General features: G+C 38.6%; 3 protein-coding genes and 1 pseudogene across 4 annotated transcripts; 1 reads left to right on the top strand and 3 right to left on the bottom strand.

Moving 5' to 3' along the window:
- Nucleotides 1–530: 530 nt before the first annotated feature.
- On the bottom strand, nucleotides 531–924 carry LOC141834471 (protein RALF-like 33). The gene is made up of 2 exons (XM_074721799.1): nucleotides 868–924; nucleotides 531–824 (listed from the first exon to the last, which is right to left on the bottom strand). The coding sequence occupies exons 1-2, from the start codon at nucleotides 922–924 to the stop codon at nucleotides 531–533; spliced, it is 351 nt and encodes a 116-aa protein (XP_074577900.1).
- LOC141834470 (trans-cinnamate 4-monooxygenase-like) lies at nucleotides 924–2,947 on the bottom strand (annotated as a pseudogene).
- Nucleotides 2,948–4,998: 2,051 nt separating this feature from the next.
- LOC141835330 (leucine-rich repeat receptor-like protein kinase PXC2) lies at nucleotides 4,999–8,204 on the top strand. Its single transcript, XM_074722776.1, has 3 exons — nucleotides 4,999–5,034; nucleotides 5,123–6,587; nucleotides 6,746–8,204. Exons 2-3 carry the CDS (start codon nucleotides 5,137–5,139, stop codon nucleotides 8,202–8,204), a joined length of 2,910 nt encoding a protein of 969 aa, XP_074578877.1. The 5' UTR covers nucleotides 4,999–5,034; nucleotides 5,123–5,136.
- Nucleotides 8,205–12,397: 4,193 nt separating this feature from the next.
- LOC141835184 (putative tRNA pseudouridine synthase) lies at nucleotides 12,398–22,249 on the bottom strand. Of its 2 annotated transcripts, XM_074722613.1 has the most exons (7): nucleotides 21,979–22,249; nucleotides 21,852–21,887; nucleotides 17,439–17,551; nucleotides 16,986–17,134; nucleotides 16,759–16,903; nucleotides 13,653–14,093; nucleotides 12,398–13,018 (listed from the first exon to the last, which is right to left on the bottom strand). In XM_074722613.1, the coding sequence occupies exons 1-7, from the start codon at nucleotides 22,247–22,249 to the stop codon at nucleotides 12,590–12,592; spliced, it is 1,584 nt and encodes a 527-aa protein (XP_074578714.1). In that variant the 3' UTR covers nucleotides 12,398–12,589. The 2 variants fall into 2 exon arrangements, with proteins under 2 accessions (XP_074578714.1, XP_074578715.1); XM_074722614.1 differs by lacking the exon at nucleotides 17,439–17,551 and having other exon boundaries at nucleotides 21,979–22,075.
- Nucleotides 22,250–22,918: the final 669 nt, after the last annotated feature.

The following is a 22,918-nucleotide window of genomic DNA, read 5'->3' as shown; positions in this document are numbered from 1 at the left end:
ATTCTTGATTTTCAAAATTGAATTGGTAAAAAATAAATAATAATTCTAATGCAGATTAGTAAATCAAAAATCTGAAAGGATTGTAAAGGGGGTCGAGGAAGAAGTTCTGATTATCACGAAGAAGCCTGGGTTTGATCCGGATTTTTGTTACAACCAACGCTCGAACTGAAATCAGGTAAGTGAGGCGGTTGGGGCTCAGCCCAACGTCAACCAAGCCCGAGAAGAGGAGTATATCGAGGATGCAACCATTGGACAGCGAGCTTGAGAGGAGGACATTCCAGGACATGACATTCCTGTAGGGCATTTCGTCGAACACCTATCGACCATGTCAAGGGAGCCTCATTTGGAGAAAAGGTTGATGGACTGGCTCCGAAGGAAGATGGCAGCGTAGTCGGTGCTGGCGATGTGTGGGCGTAAGCAGAAGCCTTCAGTTAGGGATCTACGGGCGGTGCCGTAGGACCTGAGAGATGCGCTGTCGGAGACGGTCGCTGCTGCGGTTGTTGTCGCCGCCATTTGATCGGCCGCCGGCATCATGTAATAGTAGAGCAGCTGCAGGAGTAGGGATTCGCCTGGTCGCCAGGGAGCCCGTTGTGGTAGGAGGCACCTCGGCGTGAGCAGGGCACGCAGTCGCGACGAAGTGCTTTGTAGCCTATGTAGTCGGAGGTGATGAGGACGCGGTGGCTAGCCTTGAACCTTAGATTGAACTCGTTCTCGGCGAGGCACTCAACCACCGTGCCACGACAGCCCGACAAGGAAGGGATCCAACCACCGCCGACGACTACAGCGCGGACGGATGGAGTGATGGTCGCGACGGGGAATAGGAGCTATAGGAAGAAGGGTAATCCCTTCTGGCTGGAGCTAGCTTGCCCAAGCCGTCAATGGATTCGTCTTCCTCTTCGCCATCTCTGTTGGGGTTTCAGCCATCATTCGATGATGGAGCGGATGGCATGGAAGCGGCCGACGAAAAGGACGAGGCGACGGTGGAGGGTGAGGACGTCGCTGACAGGGAAGAGGAAAGTAGGAGTGTCCGGATCCTTGAACTTGCTTCGTGCTGCCGTTGTGACGCGGTCCCCGACCATCATTCTGCATTCTGTAAAAAAGATTCGAACAGTGATTTTTTTTTAAAGATCTCGTTCAAAATCAAAACCCATCGAAGGCATATATACAAGAATGCAAGGCAAAATATGCATAGATGCATTTGCACACGATCGTGGAGACGGAGTGCGTCATGATCTGGAGGCTGAACTGCCCGGCCTTCTCGGCGGTGTCCACCTTGCCCTTTCCCGGCGGAGGAAGCAGCTCGAAGTTGTGTACGAGGTAGCCGAGGGTGATCCCTATGATGGGCAGCGCGAGGACGATGCCGGGGCAGTTGCGGCGCCCGACGCCGAAGGGCAGGAAGCGGAAGTCGTTGCCGCTGGCCTCCAAGCCGGCCTCCTCCTCCATGAACCGCTCCGGACAGAACTGGTCAGGGTCCTTCCACAGGGCGGGGTTATTGGCCAGCCACCACGCGTTGACCAGGATCTTGCTCTCCGAGGGGATGTCGAAGCCGGCGAGCTTGGCGTCGTGCAGGTTCATGTGGGGGACCAAGAGAGGGATGGCCATCCGCAGTCGGAGAGTCTCTTTCACCATTGCATTGAGGTAGGGGAGGCGGACGAGGTCGGGCTCCTTCGATTGGGCGGAACCCAGGGTGACGTCCAGCTCCCGATGGAGCTTTCTCTGGATCGCCGGGTGGTTCACCAGCTCCGCTATGCCCCACTCGATCGACCACAGAGTAGTCTCTAACGCTGTATTTCAGTTCAAATTCAAAGCAATAAATTAAATATATATATATATAAACTTGTCGAGATATAAGAAAACAAAGCAAAATTAATTACCAGCGACGTTGATGTTCTCGACAATGTAGAAGACATTGTCGTAGTCGATCTCACCTCTCCTCTCCGCATCCAAGAAATGATCCATTGCGCATTGTAGCTCAAACTTCAATCCCTTCTCCTCCATCATCTTCCTGTGTTTAACTCCTAAAATTAACCTCCGGTAAAAAATTTCTAAAACAGAGCGATCGAACAAACCAAACGACGCACTTTCTCTCGGAGACGAAGTGCTCGTGGAAGATCCACAGCCGGCGGTCCTTCACCTCCCTGCACTTGTTGAGGTAGCCCCTCAAGAAGGGGCGGAGAACCCGTATGAAGTCTCCGTAGTTGAAATCGAAACTCTGCGACAGCCGGCTCCTATCGAAGTTGATCGCCTTAGGCTTGTTGAACAGGGGTCCTCCTCGCTCTCGAACCGCCTGTCGGGCATGATCCTGAACATGTTGTCGTACGACGTACATCATCAGCTGGAGGCGTCGCCGGAGCACCACTCCCTCGCTGGCTGACTTTGAGTTGCTCCTCAGCTCCTCCACCACCAGCCGTATCTCCTCTTCCCACCCCTCTCTGTTCCCCGCACAAGAACAAACGCCCGTCAAAGGTCCAATTTTTGTGCATGGAATCATCAAAAGGAAGGATTCTGAATCGATTTATACCTTGTTGGTGAAGAAAGGAACGGTCATGATGCGTCGCATCTTGCGCCAGTGGTCGCCGTAGACGGTGAATGCCATGTCCTAGCCCTTGCCGGTGTAGATATCGAGGACGACGCTCCGTGTGCGGGAGCCGAACTCGACGCCCTGCGCGTGGAGGACCTCGCGGGCGAGCTCCGGGGAGGAGACGAACACCAGGTTGCGCACGCCCATGAGCAGGTGGAAGATGTCGCCGAAGCGCTTGGCCATGCCGGTGAGCACGCGGTGGTTGAGGTCGTCGCCGACCTGGAGCCAGTTCCCCAAGATGGGTACCGGGCGCGGCCCCGGCGGCGGCAGCTTGAACCGCTTACCGCACAGCTTCGACACAACAATCGCCAGCGGCACGGCCGCAAACAGCCCCAGCAGGGCTTTCTCCACGAGGACCAAATCCATGGCGGGACGGAGAGAGAGTAGTCAGCAAACGAGCTGTTCAACGTTGGAACTGAGCACGAAAATATATAGAGAGGAGCAAAGCTCGACGTCTAGTCGTCTACCCGCCATTAGTTGACCTGGTCAACCCTTACAGTTGACTTTTGACAGGATGTATTTTGTTAGTAAAATAAAAGTATTAAACGACATTTTTGACACCAGTAAAATTTATTAAATGACATTTTGACATCGGTAAAAAAAAACTTAACGGTGTAAGTAAATTTTAATATTATCTAAATCACGTATTAAAATCCTAATCACGTACATATTCTCGAAGATATGTCTCGTTCTCTCTAACTCTCTCTAACTCTGAAATTAGATTTAAAAATATTTTAAATTAAAATTAATATGTTTTTGAAAATTTTTTAATGTATTTATGCCTTCAAATAATGATTGAATAAAAATTATCAAAATTTATTATAAAATTTAGGATAATGATTATCACTAATCAAACTTTTAAAATTTCAAATAGTATAATTTCATCAATCCAATCAGTTTAGGATGAAATTGACTGATAAACCTGGAGAACTTCGAAACATTTTAAATTAAAATTAATATATCTTTGCAAATCTTTGTTAATGTAACCTTTAAATCTAAATTTGATAATTTAAATAAAAAATAATAAAATTTTGAATTGATAAAGTAAAATTTTAAAAATATATTATTAATTTAATTTATTATTTTTAATTTACTCTATCAAATTTAAATTGAAAGTATAAATAATTAAAGATATTTTTAAAAATAAATTAATTTTAATTTAGAGTGTTTTGAAATTTTTTTAAATCTTAAATCGATAAAATTGATTGATAGATTTATTATAGAAAGAGAAGGAATATTTTGAGAGTATAATGCATGATTTATTTAGGTGTTATAAAAATTGAGTATGTGATTTAAGATAATACTCAGTGACATGCCTATTAAACAACTATAAACTTGATGCATATTTTAATATTTTTTCTTACCTAATTTTTAGTTGAAAATTGTATACGTTACAAAAGTAATTGACTTTGTATTATCATTGTTTTTTATTAACTGACGTGGAATACAGCTGTAATTCAAAATTAATTTATACCAGATCCTTTGAAATTAGATATTAAATAACAAATACAAGTTGCATACTCTTAACAGCATGTGAAGAAGAAATAGATTTTTTGTTAAAAAAAATTGGAAAATAATGTGGGCCATGCCCATAGTTTCATAATTGTCATTTCTAGCGTATATATATTATAAAATTATCAAAAAAATATGTAAAAATGTTTTAAAAAATAATAAATAATTCAATAAGGCGCTGCATAAAATTAGGGTGTTGCGTAAACAAATCAGCGTAGATAAAAACTATTATACAATAAAACTTATTTATCGTCATTTTTTTACATGCTTAATTAATTTGCATCACTAATCGACAAAGTGAGCCCATTGAGTGTTGGGCATGAGCCATGCGCATTAATTTGTTGTATTAAATGCTCGGAATAAATGAAGCAACAGGACTGCTCCAACTCATTAATGTTTATTTTTCTAGAACTTCAATTATTTAAAAAATAAATGAAAATTTTCTATTTTAAAAATATATTTTAAAGAATTTAAGAGGGGTGCCTACCAAAGCACACCCTCACCTTTTGGATTTATCAAAATGGGGCCCGATTTGTATTTTTCTTAACGATACCTGTCTTTGGATCTTCTTTTTCTATTATACCCTCAAAGTTTGGATAAAATACTCATTCGGCCCAAAAATTTGAAGCGGCTCTACATCACAAAGTCTCCTCCTGTCAGTCGCCTAGTTTCTTTTTCACCTCGAAGTCTGGCGGCCTGCCACCCTACACTGACCGGACCACTCCATTCCTCGCTTCGTTTCCTCTTCTTGGCTTCCACCAACCTCTCTCTCTCTCTCTCTCTCTCTCTCTCACACGCACACACTTCCAGCGTTTGCATTTTAACAGCTCGGTAAACGGAGGAGCAAAAGGTGTAGCTGTAGGTTCTTCAGTTCCTCTTCCCAAACCAAAGCCCGTATCGTTTGCTTTGCTTGGAAACTGGTTTCTTGCTGCGTTTCTCTGGTAAAGTTCTCTCTTTTCCTTCATTGCCTACTTCCGAACCGCAAAAATATCTCATCTTTGAACTGCGGAATCCTTGATCTGAGCTCAGTGAACGCATCAGAGATGAAAAGCGTCAATCTTGGAGTGGTTTTCCTTTTCTGCTGCTCCCTTTTCCGGCTCGGCGAATCCGGCTCATCGTCGTTGAACGACGATATCCTCGGCCTCATCGTCTTCAAGTCCGGCATCGAAGACCCCCAGTCCAAGCTCTCGTCTTGGAGCGAGGACGACGAGAGCCCCTGCAACTGGGCCGGCGTCGGATGCGACCCGAAGTCGAACCGCGTCACCGAGCTCAACCTCGACGGGTTCGGCCTCTCCGGCAGGCTCGGCCGCGGACTCCTCTGGCTTCGGTTCCTCCGGACGCTGTCGCTCTCCGACAATAACTTCTCTGGTAGCCTCAGCTCTGATTTCCTCCGCCTCGAGAGCCTCCAGTCGCTGGATCTCAGCGCCAACAATCTCTCCGGCGCGATCCCTGACGGGTTCTTTGGGCAATGTAGGTCCATATGCGACATCTCCTTGGCGAAAAATTCCATCTTGGGGAAGATTCCGGCCGACGTCGGCGCTTGCTCCACCCTGTCGGCGCTCAACCTGTCGGCGAACCAGCTCTCTGGTTCTTTGCCCAGTCAAATTTGGTCTTTGAATGCGTTGAGGTCGCTCGACCTCTCGTACAACTCTCTGGATGGAGAGATTCCCGCTGGAATTAGTAAAATGTTCAATCTGAGGGCTATCAGTTTGAGAGGCAACAAGCTCACCGGCCTGTTGCCGAACGATACCGGAGACTGCTTACTGTTGAACTCCATAGATGTAGGAGAGAACCAGCTTTCTGGAGTCCTCCCTGAATCCATGAGCAAACTCTCAACTTGTTCCTACGTGAGCTTGAGTTCAAACGCTTTCTCTGGGGAAGTTCCAGCATGGATTGGACAAATGAGCAGTCTTGAAACCCTAGATTTGTCCGGGAATCAATTTTCCGGCTCAGTTCCAAGCTCACTGAGCAATCTCCAACACCTGAAAGTGTTGCAGCTTTCTGAAAATAGCTTCAACGGCACTATGCCTGATTCTCTGGCTGCCTGTAGGAGCTTGCTGGAAGTGGATTTTAGTCGGAACACATTGACGGGGAATCTTCCGGCATGGGTCTTTGAATCAGGATTTGAGCAAGTTCTGTTATCAGGGAATAAGCTCACTGGGCCTATCGAGTTTCCTCCAGTTACAGACTCAACTCTCCAGAATCTGGATTTGTCTAACAATGATTTCTTCAGCAAATTTCCAAAGGAAGTTTCCAATCTTAGAAGCTTAACATTCCTTAATCTATCTTACAACTCACTTTATGGTTCCATACCAGCAAGTTTGGGTGAGCTGAAATCTCTCCAAGTTGTAGATGTTAGCGGAAACAGGTTAAGTGGAAAGATCCCCGAAGAAATTGGCCTGGTAACACTCCTCAAGGAGCTGAGGTTGAAGAAGAATTCTCTCACTGGAGAAATTCCAACTCAAATAGGAACTTGCTCTTCACTTTCATATTTGTAAGATTCTTATCTCTAGTTTTTCTTTTTTTCTTTTCAAATTAGTTCTTACGGTATGGCTTTATTTGTTTATCGACAAAGCAAGTTTGTGTTCACTGAGCTTAGCGTTTCTGATCTCTACTTCTAATTGTTGTTCATTGGTTGAATTGTTCATGCAGAGATCTTTCTCAAAACAATCTTACTGGTGCAATTCCTGAAGCATTGGCTACTCTCACCGATCTCCAAGTTGTTGATTTATCCCTCAACCAACTCTCAGGAGCCATTCCTAAGCAACTCTCCAACCTCCCCCACCTCCTTTCCTTCAACATCTCCCACAACCAACTCTCCGGAGAACTTCCCGCTGGAAGTTTCTTCAACAAAATCACTCCCTCCTCGGTAGCAGACAACCCGGGACTTTGTGGTTCAGTTGTCAACATCTCTTGCCCTGCAGTCCTCCCAAAGCCCATTGTACTTAACCCCAATTCCTCCTCGCCTGACTCAGCACCCAACATGTTTTCACCAGGCAACCTCAGCCACAAGAAGATTGTTTTAAGCATCTCAGCTCTTGTTTCCATTGGAGCTGCTGCTGTGATTGCAATAGGTATCATTATGGTTACCGTTTTGAACCTCCGTGTTCGTGCTACTACCTCCAACTCTGCTGCAGAAGTGGTTCTCTCCGATGAATATCTTAGCCATTCTCCAGCAACTGATACTAACTCTGGTAGGCTTGTCATGTTTGCTGGTGGTGACCCTGAATTCAGTGTCCGTGCCCATGCTGTGCTGAATAAGGACTGTGAGCTGGGCCGTGGAGGTTTCGGTTCTGTTTATAAGACGGTCCTCGGAGATGGTCGATCTGTGGCAATAAAGAAGCTTACAGTCTCAAGTTTAGTGAAGTCACAAGAAGATTTTGAGATGGAGGTCAAAAGGCTGGGGAAAGTGAAACATCCAAATCTTGTGGCCCTTGAAGGCTACTACTGGACTCCCTCACTTCAACTTCTTATATATGAGTTTGTATCTGGCGGAAGTCTTCACAGACATCTCCACGAGTGCTCTACCTCAAACACCCTCTCGTGGCAAGAGCGTTTTGATATAATTCTTGGCATTGCAAGAAGTTTATCATATCTCCATCGGCTCAAAATAATACACTACAACCTCAAATCGAGCAATATTCTGCTTGATGGTGCTGGTGAGGCAAAGGTAGGGGACTATGGATTGGCAAAGCTGCTGCCAATGCTGGATAGGTACGTGCTTAGTAGCAAGATACAGAGTGCGCTCGGTTATATGGCACCAGAATTTGCTTGTAGTACAGTGAAGATCACCGAGAAATGTGATGTGTATGGATTTGGAGTGCTAGTGCTTGAAATTCTCACAGGAAAGAGGCCAGTGGAGTATATGGAGGATGATGTGATGCTGCTTTATGACAGGGTGAGGGAGGCACTGGAGGATGGAAGGGTGGAGGAATGCATGGATGAAAGACTTTGCGGGAAGTTCCCTGTCGAAGAGACTCTTCCGGTGGCAAAATTGGGACTGATATGCACCTCTCCGGTACCATCTAGCAGACCCGATATGGTTGAAGTAGTGAACATATTAGAGATGATCAGATGCCCTCAGGATAATCAGGAAGAGGAGCTTTCTTGATGGTTTAGTCCAGAATCCATTCTTCTGCCCCCTATGACATAAATCAGTTTCGTTAGCTACTTAGAACAACGAACTAGCATGGTAGATGGATTTGCTTTGCAAGAAATGGGAGTGCAAAAAAGAAGGCCTAGCCGTTGAAGGGATAGCTTGACTAACAACCTGCCTGCATGAAATTCATATGGAAGTTCCTTATATCACTAGTATTAGTGTGCTGCTGCAAGGTAGATTACATTCACTAGGTTGTATAACCTTCTGAAGTTGCGTTTTACCTTTCATGCTTCTTGGCTTCCATGTCATTTACTGATATGCTCGGTTTCGTAGAAGCAAGCTGGGTAAAAGGACAATCTGCAACTCTCTTATGTCAGTATGTTTTGAGTGTAATTTAGGAGGTTTATCTTGATGAATTACCTTCTCTTTTCTAGATTCTGGGCTTCAAAATCTTTCTATGCATGATATTCCTACCACAAAACTATAATTATTTAGTCACTTTTAGCAATTCTACAGTTCTCTAAGTCACTAGGAGCTTTTAAGTTGCATGTTTAAATTGCACCCCAAAAGGTTAAATGTGTTTCTCACCAGTAATCCCAATCGAACTGCCCTCTAGTTCTTGGTTCAACCACCTTGTCCAGACTCCATAGCACTGCAATATTTCCATGCTCTTGCAAGCAGATGTCTTGAATTTGAGTTGATAGCAAGCTTCTTCTGACAACAAAGAAAAAAGCAGCACTGCATAGGTTTCTACTGAGATCCTTTCACTTTAGTAAGAAAAAGAAGGGGACAGTTCATTAGTAAAAAGACAAGGGCACCTGGGAGTGGCAAATAGAATCAAGTATACACAGCAGTATGATGATGTTGCACTAGTATCATTTTTCTTTTCAAACTCATGAACTGGTGGAGGCTCACAAGTGAGAGATCCATCACATGGGAGAAGTTCAGTGTTCTGACATGATTAGGGAGCTTCTTCAAATGTTCAATAAAAAAGCTAAACCATCCCCACTAAACCTGCCAAGCATGTTGTTATTTAGGGAGCATGTGTAGGTGTAAAGATCTATAATTTATCTGACTAAAGCAAAACAAGTTGACTGAGTCAGATTCTTCAAAAAAAAAAGTTTTAGTTGGGTGAATCTCCATTAGTAAAATGATTATAAACTATATTCTGTAAAACCCTAATCACTTCTATCTTTCATAACTGGACCACCCAAAAAAACCAGTACTGTATTAAATATGTGGTTTCTAAGATTTGGAGTGTAGCCATTGTTTTGCAAGTCTGAGAAAGGATACATGCAAGTCCTTTTCATCACATTCTTATCTGCATCTCCTCAGCTGGAATAATGCAGGTGAAAGCAACACATACAGCTCACATTTTGGGATTTTGTGTGCCAAATAGATGAAGTGAGTTGGTGGTGTGAGTTCCAACCCTAAGAGGGATTAAATAAGTTCAAAGGTCCCCAAGAACTGGAAATGATTACTAAAGGCAGCTCTGGCATGTTCCTTTTGTTTATATCTCACAAACAATGGTGATTCTCCTCCACACACACACCTTTTGAGTTTGGATAGAGTGGGATAATTGCCACTGCTGCAATAGGTTTAAACCTCTCCTATTAGAAATTTATGGCCTGTAGTTTATAGCTTGAGCTCTGAAACCATGGTATATAGATGTTTGCATCTAAAATAGTCATTTTTGTATCTCAAGCTCATTTTGATAAAAGATGAAGAAAAAAAAGATGCACCAAGGTGGTAGTAACCATGATCAGGTTCCAACACAGTGGTTATATTGTCTCATGGTGTGCGAGCCAAGGGCCCGAGTGCATATGGTCAGATCGTTGTCTCGCACCAGCTCTTTGTCGGAATTGTCTGGTTCTGAACTGCATCCAGTGGACTCCACAGTGTATCGAAACCTGAATGGGACTTACTGGTTCAACTGGCTCGACTAGGCATGAAAACTATAGCTTTTCCTCCATAAACTAAACACATCATTTCTCTATTTTGAGTTGGAGCATGAGCATCTAACTTGTTTTGTTCCTCACTGAGCATAAATGGCTTCCCAGATAAAAAAAGGAAGAAGAGAGAAACCATGAATAAATATTGTTGCCCCAGTGACCAGGTGCTTTAGTACCCCTTTTGATGATATCACACCGTTCTAAATAAATAGTATTAAAAGTTTCTTTTGTACAAACTAATAAGAAAACATGAGATCTAATAATTTCCAGTGTTTCTGATAGAACTCATCGAAAATTCAATATGCATGGTAGGCTCTCTATAGACTTGATGTAGTTTTTGACAAGTAGTTCAATTGGGTCCTCAGAGCACAGAAGATGATGCCTCACAGCTCAGAAAGTTAGTAGAGCATGTGGAGCAGTTGCACTACTGCAACTTCAGTGGCCAACACAATCTTCTTCTCAAGAGACCTGGAATCTGTAGAGCATCAGTTCATTTGGTTTCTAGGAAGGAACAGAGACTTCATCAGTGTTTCCATGTAAATAGAACCATTTCGCTAGTGTAGAATGGAATTTTGAAAGAATTTTCATTTCAGCTTTTTTAGCAAACAACAGTGTTTGCTCTTCCTTGTTCTTTAGTCTACTGTGCTTTTGGTTTTTGGGATAATTTTCCCATTCAATGAAGCGAACCGTTTGGATGGCTAATGTGAATACTTCTCAATTTATTTTGATGACCGATAAAAAATTTTTATGGGACTGAATCTATCATTTTCAGAAATAATTAAAACTGTCAATTTAAATTAGATTCGTCAAGTTGGTCCGTCCCGTCGAACAATTTAAACTAGTTGGGTTGAAATTTTATTCATTCATTTTAAAGTGGATTCAGGTGGATTGATTCGTCTAGGCCCAAATTGAGAAAATTTATTTTTTAAAAAAAAATTTTACGTGGATCAGTCCACAAATTGAAAAAATTTATTTTTTTAAAAAAAATTAAAATTAAAAGAGAAAATTTAATTAATTAGTGGGTTTGACTTATCTAAACCGCAATCCAAATTTAAAAATTACAACTTAATCCGTTTAAACTAGAATCTAAATTTAAAAATTTTTAATATTTTTTATATTTTTTTGATAAGCATGTAGGTTGACCCGTCTAACTCGCAACCGGTCTTAAGTTGGGTTGGATTGAAAAATTTTTAACTTGTCAAATTGGTGGATCAGTCCATCCCGTTCCATCATATAATGAATTTTTAACGGATTAATTATCTCTATGAAATGATCTGTTTGACGGCTGTAGAAATAATCGAAGTAAATTGAATATGTGATGCTAATTAAAAAAATTCTCAAGACAAATAAACTAAAAAAATTTGTATAGGAAAATAAAAGAATTTGTACATGGAAAGGGAAAAGGAGAGTCGATTAGATGATATAGTTAATTGATATTCATTCAATTTGTCTTTAATCTCAATTTATGTAACAATTATTTTCCGCTACTAAATAATAATTTCCACGTTGTAAATTTTCTTTACACTTTTTGTGATTAAAAATTTAAAATAACATAAAAAATATAAAAGTTGGTTTAAAAATGTTCTACTGCTCATCATTTCAAAATTTTAAATTAAAATTATACATAATATTTGTTAAATTATATTCACAATTTTTTGACCACTGGAAAGTAAGGTGATTCAAATATTAGTCAATAATATTAAGGATATCATTGCTTAATGAACATTTTAATGCTTTTATAAATGTCAAAATCTCATTATTTTCTACCTACGAAATTAGGGCATCGATATAACAAAAAAATTAATAAATTATTTCTTATTTGTAAAACTCAATCTAAAATGGCATGAAAAGATTTAATATAAATTCAAACGTCTAAACTCTAAACTGGAATTTTAAAAATAATAAACAACTTAAAATAAATATATTTAAAATAGACCTTACTACTAACTTTAACTCCAAACACAAATAAACATCTAAATGTTCTAAAAGAAACTTTAATATTAATAATCTTTTTACTGAACATATTAAACTACCAACATAACAAAAATGAAAATTGCAATTAAATTGGTTTAACTATCACATTTAAACATTCTAATAAAAACATTCAATTAAGAGATGGGAGTAAGTTTAATGTATACAAGGATTAATGTATACAGGTATACAGAATGCAAACGAACAATGTCTACTATATACAGAAAGTAAAACCCATCCCATTATTTGTTAGGGTTTTTAAGATAAAAGTAAAGGGCCTGATTTACTCAAAAAATGCTTCATTGATCATTTACCAGTTACAACTGATAAACTTCAAATAACCATATGATTGCATAGCGAAATTTCAACAAAACTTAAATTCTTCGATCGACAACAAGGAGACATCTAATTTACCCTCTTAGCTCAATTGACATGGAATCCATCATCATGGATAGGAACATCTCAGCATCACATCTAGGAAATTTGCATTTGGATTTTCTTTGCTTTGAAGAAGCCTTCTTTCCATACATGAAATGCTGTTCTGACATCATTCAATTCTGCATCTGAGATGCTAGTGAATGCTTCCAAGTTTTCCACCCAATCTTTCCATGGAGACTTCAATGGATCGAGGAACTTGGAGAGCTGAGGCAATAGCACATTCTGGTAGAAAGTGTCGACAGCTGCCTGGATTTCCTGTGATTCAGCCATTAATAATTGCACCTCTGGCCGAGTTATTTTTCCAGGACGATTGCTACTAGTATAGTGGTTACTCCTCAAGATCAATACTTCTGAAGGAGCAAGTGGTAGAACTATACGAGAAAATTTAGCCAGAGACAGCTCGATGACATCTTTAGGTAGCAATCCCCGCTTCACTGCCACTGCGGTTCCAACCATTTTGCGGATCTGTAATCAGGAAAGTGTCAAGGTTCTGATAACTAGAGCATATTATCCATTGAAACAACATAGACCTTTTGGGTCCAAATTGTTTTCTTGGAATTTGATATAGGAAGATGAAAGAAATTATTGAGTTCACATGGCGAGTAGTTCTTAATAGACAGGCCAGAAGATTATATGGCCTTGTTAAAATGATGTGTAGATTCTGGACTCCAAACTTTTGGAATAAGCAGGTTGGGAAGTTAAAAAAAAACATTCAAAATCTACTGAAGAAAGTATGACCTAGAACAGCAAAAAAATGACTGAATATTTTATTTCCATACTCTTCTGTCATATTATAACCATACAGCAAGAGAAAAATTAAAATGAACATGACAATGAAAGAAGAAATGGAGCAAGTAGGAATTATGTAAACAAAAAAGACAGAAGTTGCAGTACTCCAACTTAAAATCAAGTAGAAAAAAATGATTAGCCAGCTAAAGTGCCAGAGGAAAGGATAAAATGGTCACTGAAAGATATGCATTTATTTGCTTCCATGAGGACTGAAAATATAAGGTAATGGTGAAATGAATTGGATAAAGAGGTCAATAGGAATATCAATAAAATAATGTTAGTAAAATTAATTAAGAGGATATCCATGTACCTGATGCAACATGAAAGATTCACCACATATTGACAATACGACATGGTTTCTTCCACAAGATGTCTCTAGATCCCCACAAGAGCATCTAAAAATTTTTCTGAAGTGAGATGCATTTAATCTGTCCCTTTCATCCGGTTCATGAAGCCATCTTGCACGTATAGGCGGAGGAAGATTGGAATTCTTATTTTCGTTTCCTTTTTCTTCTGGAGATTCATCTACTTCCTCCTCATCATCAGTGTTACATGATAGAATGGTCCGTTCTTCCGATTCACTTTGTGCAGCATCTTCAACCTGGAAATTTCCAACATCACCACTACTTTCCTCAACTCCTGATGGCAAAGTATCTAGTTTCAGTCTTGATTGTTTCATCGAGTTTCTTTTACCAGGAGGTGGTTTCCTATATTTGGAACGAACTGTGTAGTTATGGAAAGGGTGTTCTCCCTGCATTTATACAATATAAGAAGGTAAAAATAAGTACCCATCTGATTTCAAACCTTCATAATAGAGGTTAACACTAAAACTCTGGCTTAATTCATTGAGATTTAAACATCTTTAAACCTGGAAATTAGGACAATAGTAAACAACAATACATGAATAAGATCTGTGTTGTGGGTACCTTACCAATAATTTACACCCACGGTACTTATAAAAGTGAAAAATATGAAGCATGCCTGCCAAGCAACCTAAAATTATGTAATTAGCAATTTTAAAATGGCATTAAAAGGTGACTAGTCCTTGGCACCAATTGCAAGCTCAGGACTGCTCAATGCCAGGTTATCTCAGGTCTAGTAACAGCAAATGAAAGAATAGCATGATTATTCATCTCTCGGAGAACGATATCCAAATCAAGTGATCATGAGTACTTACACATCAATTTAAAGAAAAGTCACATTTACGTGAAAGGACTTGAAGCCTTAGGCCCCTCGATTTCCATGAACATTTATAAGCAGTTGAAAAGAGAAAGCTTATGCCAAGGGTGTCATCTGTCAAGAATATAAAACATACATACTGGGCTCTCTAGTAAAATTTAGCTTTTCTGGTAAGTGATTTCATAATCAAATTTAACACGGCATTAAAACAAATGTCCTATGTTCCAATCTAGCTAGTGAATGTGGTACTACACAGGAAAAGAAGTGTAACCCAAGGATCCATTAACTTTGAGCTTGGGTCATTCTAGTCCAGTTCACCCATCCAAATGGCCAAACATGAGAGAGTGTATTATAGTTTAAGCTTTTGGTAAGCACTAACTGAAATTCAGCAGGTACTATGTTGAAAAAATAACTTAGTGGAAGATGGGACAACCAAGTGGGAAGATATATTTATTTGGTGAGTATGAAAAGTTTTTCAATAATAAAAAATAATATAGATTATTGATTTTAACAATATATGTTTGACTATTTTAGATTATTATCTCAATCCAAGATATCAATATTGATATAACCTAGTAACAAATAATGAAATCCTATCGCCCCTCAAAAGTACAACATCAACTCTATAGCCAAATAGAGAATTAGCTGTCAATTATTTCAAAAGGCATATGACCCTTTTGATGATCCATTTGCAGTGTCATATAAATATGAATTAAATGCTAATAAATAGAAAATAATTTATTAATAGTCAAATGGAGGATCGTTCCCAAATTTGAAAAGGATTGAAGTGCAAATTCTTGCATATGGTAGCTTTAAGTGGTTGTGAAATAAATGAGTCCACTTTTTCACTCATTCATACTAAACTGCAAAATCGCAATGGTATACATTCACTATCGATATGGGGCCATAATAAAAGATTAAGGGTCATAATAGAAGGGATGGAAGAACAAGACTGATTTATACCAACTTGATATTGGCTTCCTCTAGGATAAGGATGATCCAGTAATGGATTGATGGCGTGCTGCCAAGGCTAAAGATTCATTACTTGATGAAGCAAGAGATCCACCATGCCGCATCAATTCCTTATCCTACAGATTGAAGTGTAAGCTAGATGAGATATTAGTGAGGAAGATGCTAATGATGATGCAACTTTTGACTAGGAATTTCTATTGTCTAGATCTCAACCTAAATGTTCTCAAACATTTCAATCTTAAACACAACCAAGGATCCTAGAAAAAGAGAAAGGAACAAGCTTCTGTGGTCTCTAGTAAAGACAGAAATCTTTCAATTCTATTTTACAAAAAATACCGGACAAGAGAAAGTTCAAAATGATGATAGCAATGCAAATGCTGGAGGAGGTAATAATAGTGATGATGCATCAGATGGTAATGAAATTTATGTTTCCTAAACTCCAACACCTGAGCCTTAAACGTGTGAGCAAGGTTACACACATGCAACTGGGATGATGATCATAACAAGCTACTATCAGTATTAACGAACTTGATATAGGGATGGTAAACCAAAATAAAGCTTGACTATTGAGATATGTAAGAGAGTTTAGTTGAAATTAATTTTGATCAAGGTTTATCGTACTTTTAACTTTCTTATTAAAGCTTTAATGCATCATATAATGATTCATTGTATGAGAGCTTGACAAGACATATGAATCCTTACCCTGTATATCCAAGTCTAAGTCCAACTTGCAATGCGAATCAAGATGTATTGATGAGCATATGGTTAAACCAATATTAGAATTTGATGTTCGGGGAGAATTATTTAATTTGGGTCTTGGGAAACTATGAGTTGATCTCATAAGGATGCTACCAAACTGATGTCTCATACAATGCACGACACTTATTTTGATATTAATAAGATGGTCTTTATTTTTCTAAGATATTAATGGTATTAATTTTTTAGTTGATATAAACTTATATTTGAAATTTGAAAGTGAATAAGTATCGAAATCATATTGGCACAATACAACTAAATACTAAAACATCGTTCCAGTGAAAGACAAAAATACTAATATAACTTGAAAATTTAAAGCTTGATTTTAGCATTTAGAACTTTGGGTTATCAATGAGGGGAAAACAAGAAAACAAGCGAAAGATATGCAAAAAAGCAAGAGAGGTACAACAGAAGTGCTAGATTGTTTAGTTGAGCAATGTGGAGTCATTTAGAAAAAGAAACATATTTGATCTCAAATGAATGCCACAAAGCAAGCAACAAATAGATACCTCAAAACCTTTCAGTATCCTGTTGAACTCTTCCAAATGCTTAGTGACTTCTTTGGAGCTGCAATTGCCTCCAATGCCAATAATTTCTGCAGGAAGAAGATAGGAGTACATACGGAGACTACATTCCCGTCTTGCATCAAAACTTCTGCAAAGGCAACTCCCATAAATAAATAGTTCATAAAAAAACCCAAGTCAAGGTTTTTCTTAGACTTTCGCAGAGCACTTACTTTTGGGAAGGTAAAATACTGAAAACCTTCACATTATTGGGCAGGTTAGAGTTAACATAATTAGCAAGTACAATGCCACTAGGATCATCCTTCCAGGCAAGTTCAGGTATTTCCATCTTCAGAGAAATTGTGGTGGCCAAAGAATGAACCTAATAAACACAGAGCATTGGACGAGTAAGAGGAGAATCCAAACATTACATGCTCTAGAACTCAATCAAAGACAAAAGAGAAAGAAAGTTTAAAAGAAATGGGCAGCAGTCAAAGTCACAAAGAAGTGATAATTAATAATAAGTTTCTTACAGTTCAAAATGAATAAAGTTAGCAACAGTATTCTATTTTCTTTCTTAGTTAACTGTAAGTGAAGTGGATGTATGGAAATAGAGAACAAACAGTCAAAAAGTATATACTGCCAACCTAGCCCATCATGCTAAGTGGACATGGAATGACCCTTACTCCTTTGTCAGTTCGGCTACTCCTTTTCCAACCAATTTTCTGCAACTTTCCAAAGTTACTATCAAGAATCCCTCCTGCCTTGTATATGGCAGACTCCAATTCAGCTTCAATAGCTACATGATCAGATTGAGAACACAGCAAAATTCAATTCACTTAAAGTAGATTGAATAATTGAGGAACTGAACATCAAATTCTAAACATTACATTCCAAAGAAGTAAAAAGCTACAAATATATTCTGTTAAACCTTGTATTATTTTGCAATTAACTCTGTATAGCAAACTGAGGGAACTGTCCTGGTAGATGGTGATGAGGTAATAGAAATAGCATTGTGAAAATTAGTGTCTGCAGAATTATATCAGAAATCACCACTGCTGTTAATTTATTGAAGATTCAATTTCTACAGGTAAGAAGGGACTTTGCTAACTTCCCTTTCTCTAAGTTGATCACAAGAATATTTAAGCAAACTAAGGCTTTTGTTGGCTTGTGAAAATTTTCTAAACACTTCTTTTGTTTCTTAAACAATCGAATTTAAAAGTTGAAAATATAGATAAAATAAATAGTTAAATTTGACTTTTTTGACAGATTTGATTTATCAGAGGTGAATAATGTGGTGAATATTTATTTTTTTCTCCTCATTTTTTAATGACTTCATTTTATTTTTTGAAAATTGTAAATAGAAAATTTTCACAAACCAACCAGGCCTAAGCATCTATTAGTATAGAAAGACGAGAAAGGTCAACCAAAATGCACTGCAAATAAACTACCGCAGAGAGAAAAAACAGAGAGACATTGTTTTCTAATAAATCTTTTAGTTGATATCATTGTGCAACTTAATATGAGCAAATTTTCCTGGTATATGGTAATGGTTAGCTAACGACAGACAGCAGGCAGCCTTCTTAAAACGTTAACAGATAAGGAAACAAAGGAGCTAACAATGTACATATATCTGACTTTCGTTGTTTCTGTTTGCTTTGAGTAAACAAGGTAAAGAAGCTATCATTTTTCCACATAAACTCTTTTTTCTTTCTTCCACTTCAATTCCTTCCTCTTTATTTCTAGCCAAAAACACAAATTGTGTGTGAGAGAGAGATAGACAGAAAGAGGATGAGAAAAGAGGGGAAAAGAAAAAATAGCTTCAATTTATAAGTTATGCACTTCAACTTCCATTATGCAAATTCTAATCATACCTATGGTACTTCAACTGACAGGGATGAATTAATTTGCAGTTGTCAGATACATGCACAACGTCAGGTATCAGGTTAGCTCCATTACTTAGTTCACTCACACAGATTTCGGCATATGATTTCTGGCGAACAAAGTCATCTATTCTAATCTGTTGAAGCTGTTTATATGGATCTAAATGGATACTGGGAGACAGTCACTTGCAACAGGTTTTATGTGTGATGATTTTCAGATATCTCCGGTGCCTGCTTATAGCTCAACTATTTTATCCTTTGTTTTTCTTTCCAGCTCTCTCTTCTGCTTGAAGCCTTTTGTTTTGTCTGCTTCAAACATATGACAATCTGTATTAGCATGTACATGCCGCGGGAGATAGTAGGCATATTCTCTCTATATTTATATATAATTATATTAGATGGTGGACAATAGATGCCGTGCTGCTTCAAAATCCAAATTCCAACATTCGCTATTTTTTAATCACAACCACCACCTCCAGTTTTCTTGGGTTAATTGCCATGATGTTTTTTTATATCTATTTCCTATTTTAACATAATATTTCCATTTTTTCCCAATCTCTGTTTTCTTACGTCCAACCCCTCCCCCTCTCTTCCCTCTTTTCAAAAAAACGTTGTTGTCTGCCTCGTTCTTTCTCATATTAAGTCTTTGTCTTCTTATTTTGCAGTTTTTTTTTTAGTTAAGAACTACGTGGGACAAAAAATGGTAAACTGTTCTTTTGTAGATGTGTACAAGAAGTCCTTTGACATTAGAGGTTGAATGTGGCACTAAGAAGATTACATCTTCACAAATCCAACATCCAACATAATGGTTGTATAGCAGCAAGATATGATGTTTGAAGGCATGGTAGTAAGATGTATAAACCAAGCAATGATCAAGCATTCTACCAGAGGCCATGCAATGAAGGCATACATCTTTAGAGATGTTAAGAATCCGAGGGAAAGGGAATTGAGTTGGTTTGAATATAGTTTATGCTTTATCTTATCAAGATAAAATGTCGCTGAGTGCTTGGCAAGCATTCAATGTCCATTAAAATCCTATGTGACTCTAACAGATATTTTAGTTAGCGTTGTATTTCAACTAAAGGCTTGGTAGGAGGTTGCCAACCACTTAATCAATTTATCTTCCATGAAACATTTTCAAGCTTCGAGGAAGAAGGCCAGTGGTGACTCTCACAAATTCTAACGCATTGGAGCATAATCATTGCTGGGTTTGCCATCCTTAAGTACATGTCTACAGGATCTAGCAATATGTAACTTGATGGGGAGATCAAATGGGATGAAAGGAACTATTAGAGAATATAATTGTAACAAAGGGAATAGGAATAGGAACTGTAAGAGAAAACAATGCAAAAGCTGAAGGGAAAAGGTTGATGGGGACATCCAATTAATGATCAGGACAAAAAGGAACATGAAGTGGCCACGATGGCATGAAATTTTGAAGGAGAAGGGTTGTTGCCAATTTATCACAAATGGGCAAACTTTACCTAACATAATTGCAACTCAAAAATAGATATCAACAAAAGCTTGGGCAAATTAACAGTAAAAGATTTTTTTTGTTCATCTACCCACTTGTTTCTTAGAACTAGTTTGTCCTTTTCCTGAATGAATCAATTTTTCCAATGTATACATTCCATTGCTTGAGACTAAGTATATTGGAAACAAGGACTTCAATGAATATGTTTTGGAATTTGTTAAATAGTCTGAGAAAAATAAATCTAAGTAAGATTATGAAGTTGCGATGTGTGTGTTTCATGCATATGTTTTCGGTATTATTTTGCATGTATTTGTTTCATTGCATGAGCATATTTTGCATACATTCATTACCTTTGCATTGTTTTCATCCTTTTGTTCAAAGACCCGCTTTTTGTAAGTTTTTGATTGACAAGATGCGAATTTGTAGCTTAAATAGAATCAAAAAAGACTTGAAGCACGCACTTCTAGCAAAATGCACAGTTTGGTTGTGTCCTCCAACACGGTCATGCATCACTTGAAGAGTTAGACGAGAAACGAAGTGGTGTTTGGACTTCCAGAGCAAAATAAGGGCAGGTTATGCTTCCTAGCACGGTCGTGCCACTTATTGTTGAAACCTCCAGGAATGAACATGGCCAGCCCATGCCAAAAAGCATGGTCGTGTTCAACCTACGAATGTAGCACTGGGAGCCCACATTGTCAGGCCGTGTTTTTCAACACAACTGTGGTACGGTGGCGGTGCCCCGATATTTTTAAAAGATTTCAACAAATTTTAAAGGCTTTAGAGGCTTTAAAAGAACCTAAGGGGCTCATGTTTAGGGGTCGAAGGGTTTCCCCGTGATAAGGAACCCTAAGAGAGAGTTATTTCCAAGGAGTCGTCGAGATTCCGTCCACCAAAGAGCTTGGATATCAAGTCAAAAACAACTACGGATACCACGACTAAGTCTTCTCTCTCTTTTCTCTTTGATTTGAGTTGTAGAATGTCCTTCTTCATGTCTTTTGCTTGTACATCCATGTCCATGGAGTAGACTCTTAATTCTAGGATGAGGGAGTAGTCCGATGTAATCATTGACACTTGTTTTGCTTAATTCAACTCTTTTTGTTACATGACGTGTTTGATTTATGCTCTGACTTTAGTATGCATACATGATTAACACTAGCGTCGAGATAGACCATCTTTATACTATCAAACATAGAGGTAAAAGAGTGAAAAACAATTAGAGTGTCAACGACCATTGTGATGAAACCAAAGTCCTAGACTTGCTTCTTCAAATCGATTTTCCTCACAAATTCTTTTTGCTTTCTTAGTTCATTTTCTTTCTCATACAATTTCCTTGATTTCGACTGATTTAGATAGCTTGCTTCGCAAATTCAGATTGGTACTCGGTTTAACAATCTCAAAGGATGATATTTTATTACTTGATGACAACCGTACACTTGCAGTTTGCACACATCAAGTTGCATCAAAATCACTAGAAATTTGACCATAATATGTAGCATCCGATATTATCAAACCTTTCTCAGATAAAGAAAATGAACTGTGTGGAAAATTTGATAAGACAGCAATTAACATCAAACCTAACATCTCCACCTAATCATGGACTTCTTCCTTTGAGATTTTTGTACTAGTCAAATGTTAAATAGAAAATACAAGCAAAACAAAGATAATTCAGAATAGAAACCGAGTGGATTTAGTAAAATTCTCAAGCTAAAAAGCCCCCCAAAAAGCAGTTTTTATGGTCTTACTTGATAAATCATGAGCGTCCCGCTGCTTCTGAAGACCTAAAAGAAGGTTCAGACAATAAATCACAAATTTACTCGACTCCAAAGCAAGTACCTAACAAGGAGGGGAGGGAGGGAGCGGAGGATATACCTCTGTAATCGGTCCCGACGTATCCAACGCGCATGACGACCTTCTTCTTGCAGAATGACTCCCACCTCTTTGCTCCTCCGCCATCACCTCCATCGATTTCGAAGCCATCCAAGCAGGTCGTAGTAGATGAAAGAGACAAATTGGAGTAGCAAACCACTCTAGAGGATCTAAGGTTGCCAAAAAGGACGCGGAAGGTGAGGTTGGGAAGGATGCAGGAACTGAAGGGTACCCGAAGCGAACAGGCTGCGCCGCCCGCCGCCGCCGCCGCCATTTGATTTCTTGGGTCCGAACAACTAGCTATCTAGCGGCTGATCCGGCCGAGTCACGATAACATAGCAAAAGGGAAAATAATTTATTCTAAAAAACATATAAAACACATTTCACTCTTTGCGATTCTATTTTTTATTTTAATTAATATTAGAATTAATCCATCCCAACTTTTAGAATATAGTATGAAATGAGTAATGTTACACTATATAATAAAAAATATAATATGAAATTTAATCTGACACATTCCATAGTGGATCCTATATTCATACAGTGAGATCCACATTGATACAGTTAAGTATATCATGTTGAATTTTATACTATATTTTTTATGTAGCGTATCATTTTTCCTTTTAGAATCAGTTAATTTTGAAAGAAAAATGATACACTACGTGAACATATAGCATGAAAATCTAACGTGACACACTATATGCATGGATGTGAAACCTAGTGTATGGATATGTGACCTATTACATGGAATGTATCATGTTATATTTTCATGCTACATTTTTTATATAATGTATCATTGTTCATTTTGAAATTAATAGTTGAAAGTGATTGATCCAATTTTATAAAAAAATTTACAATTAAAATAAATTAAAAATATATATTATATTTTTATTAGAGAGAAAATCTTGTAGATAGTCTAATTGCTACACTCGAATATTGGAGG

Source organism: Curcuma longa, chromosome 9 (assembly GCF_044706935.1).
Source record: "Curcuma longa cultivar G26 ecotype Majalengka, Jawa Barat chromosome 9, ITB_CL_G26_1.1, whole genome shotgun sequence".
Lineage (NCBI taxonomy): Eukaryota > Viridiplantae > Streptophyta > Magnoliopsida > Zingiberales > Zingiberaceae > Curcuma > Curcuma longa.
This window is presented reverse-complemented; position numbering and strand designations above follow the sequence as displayed.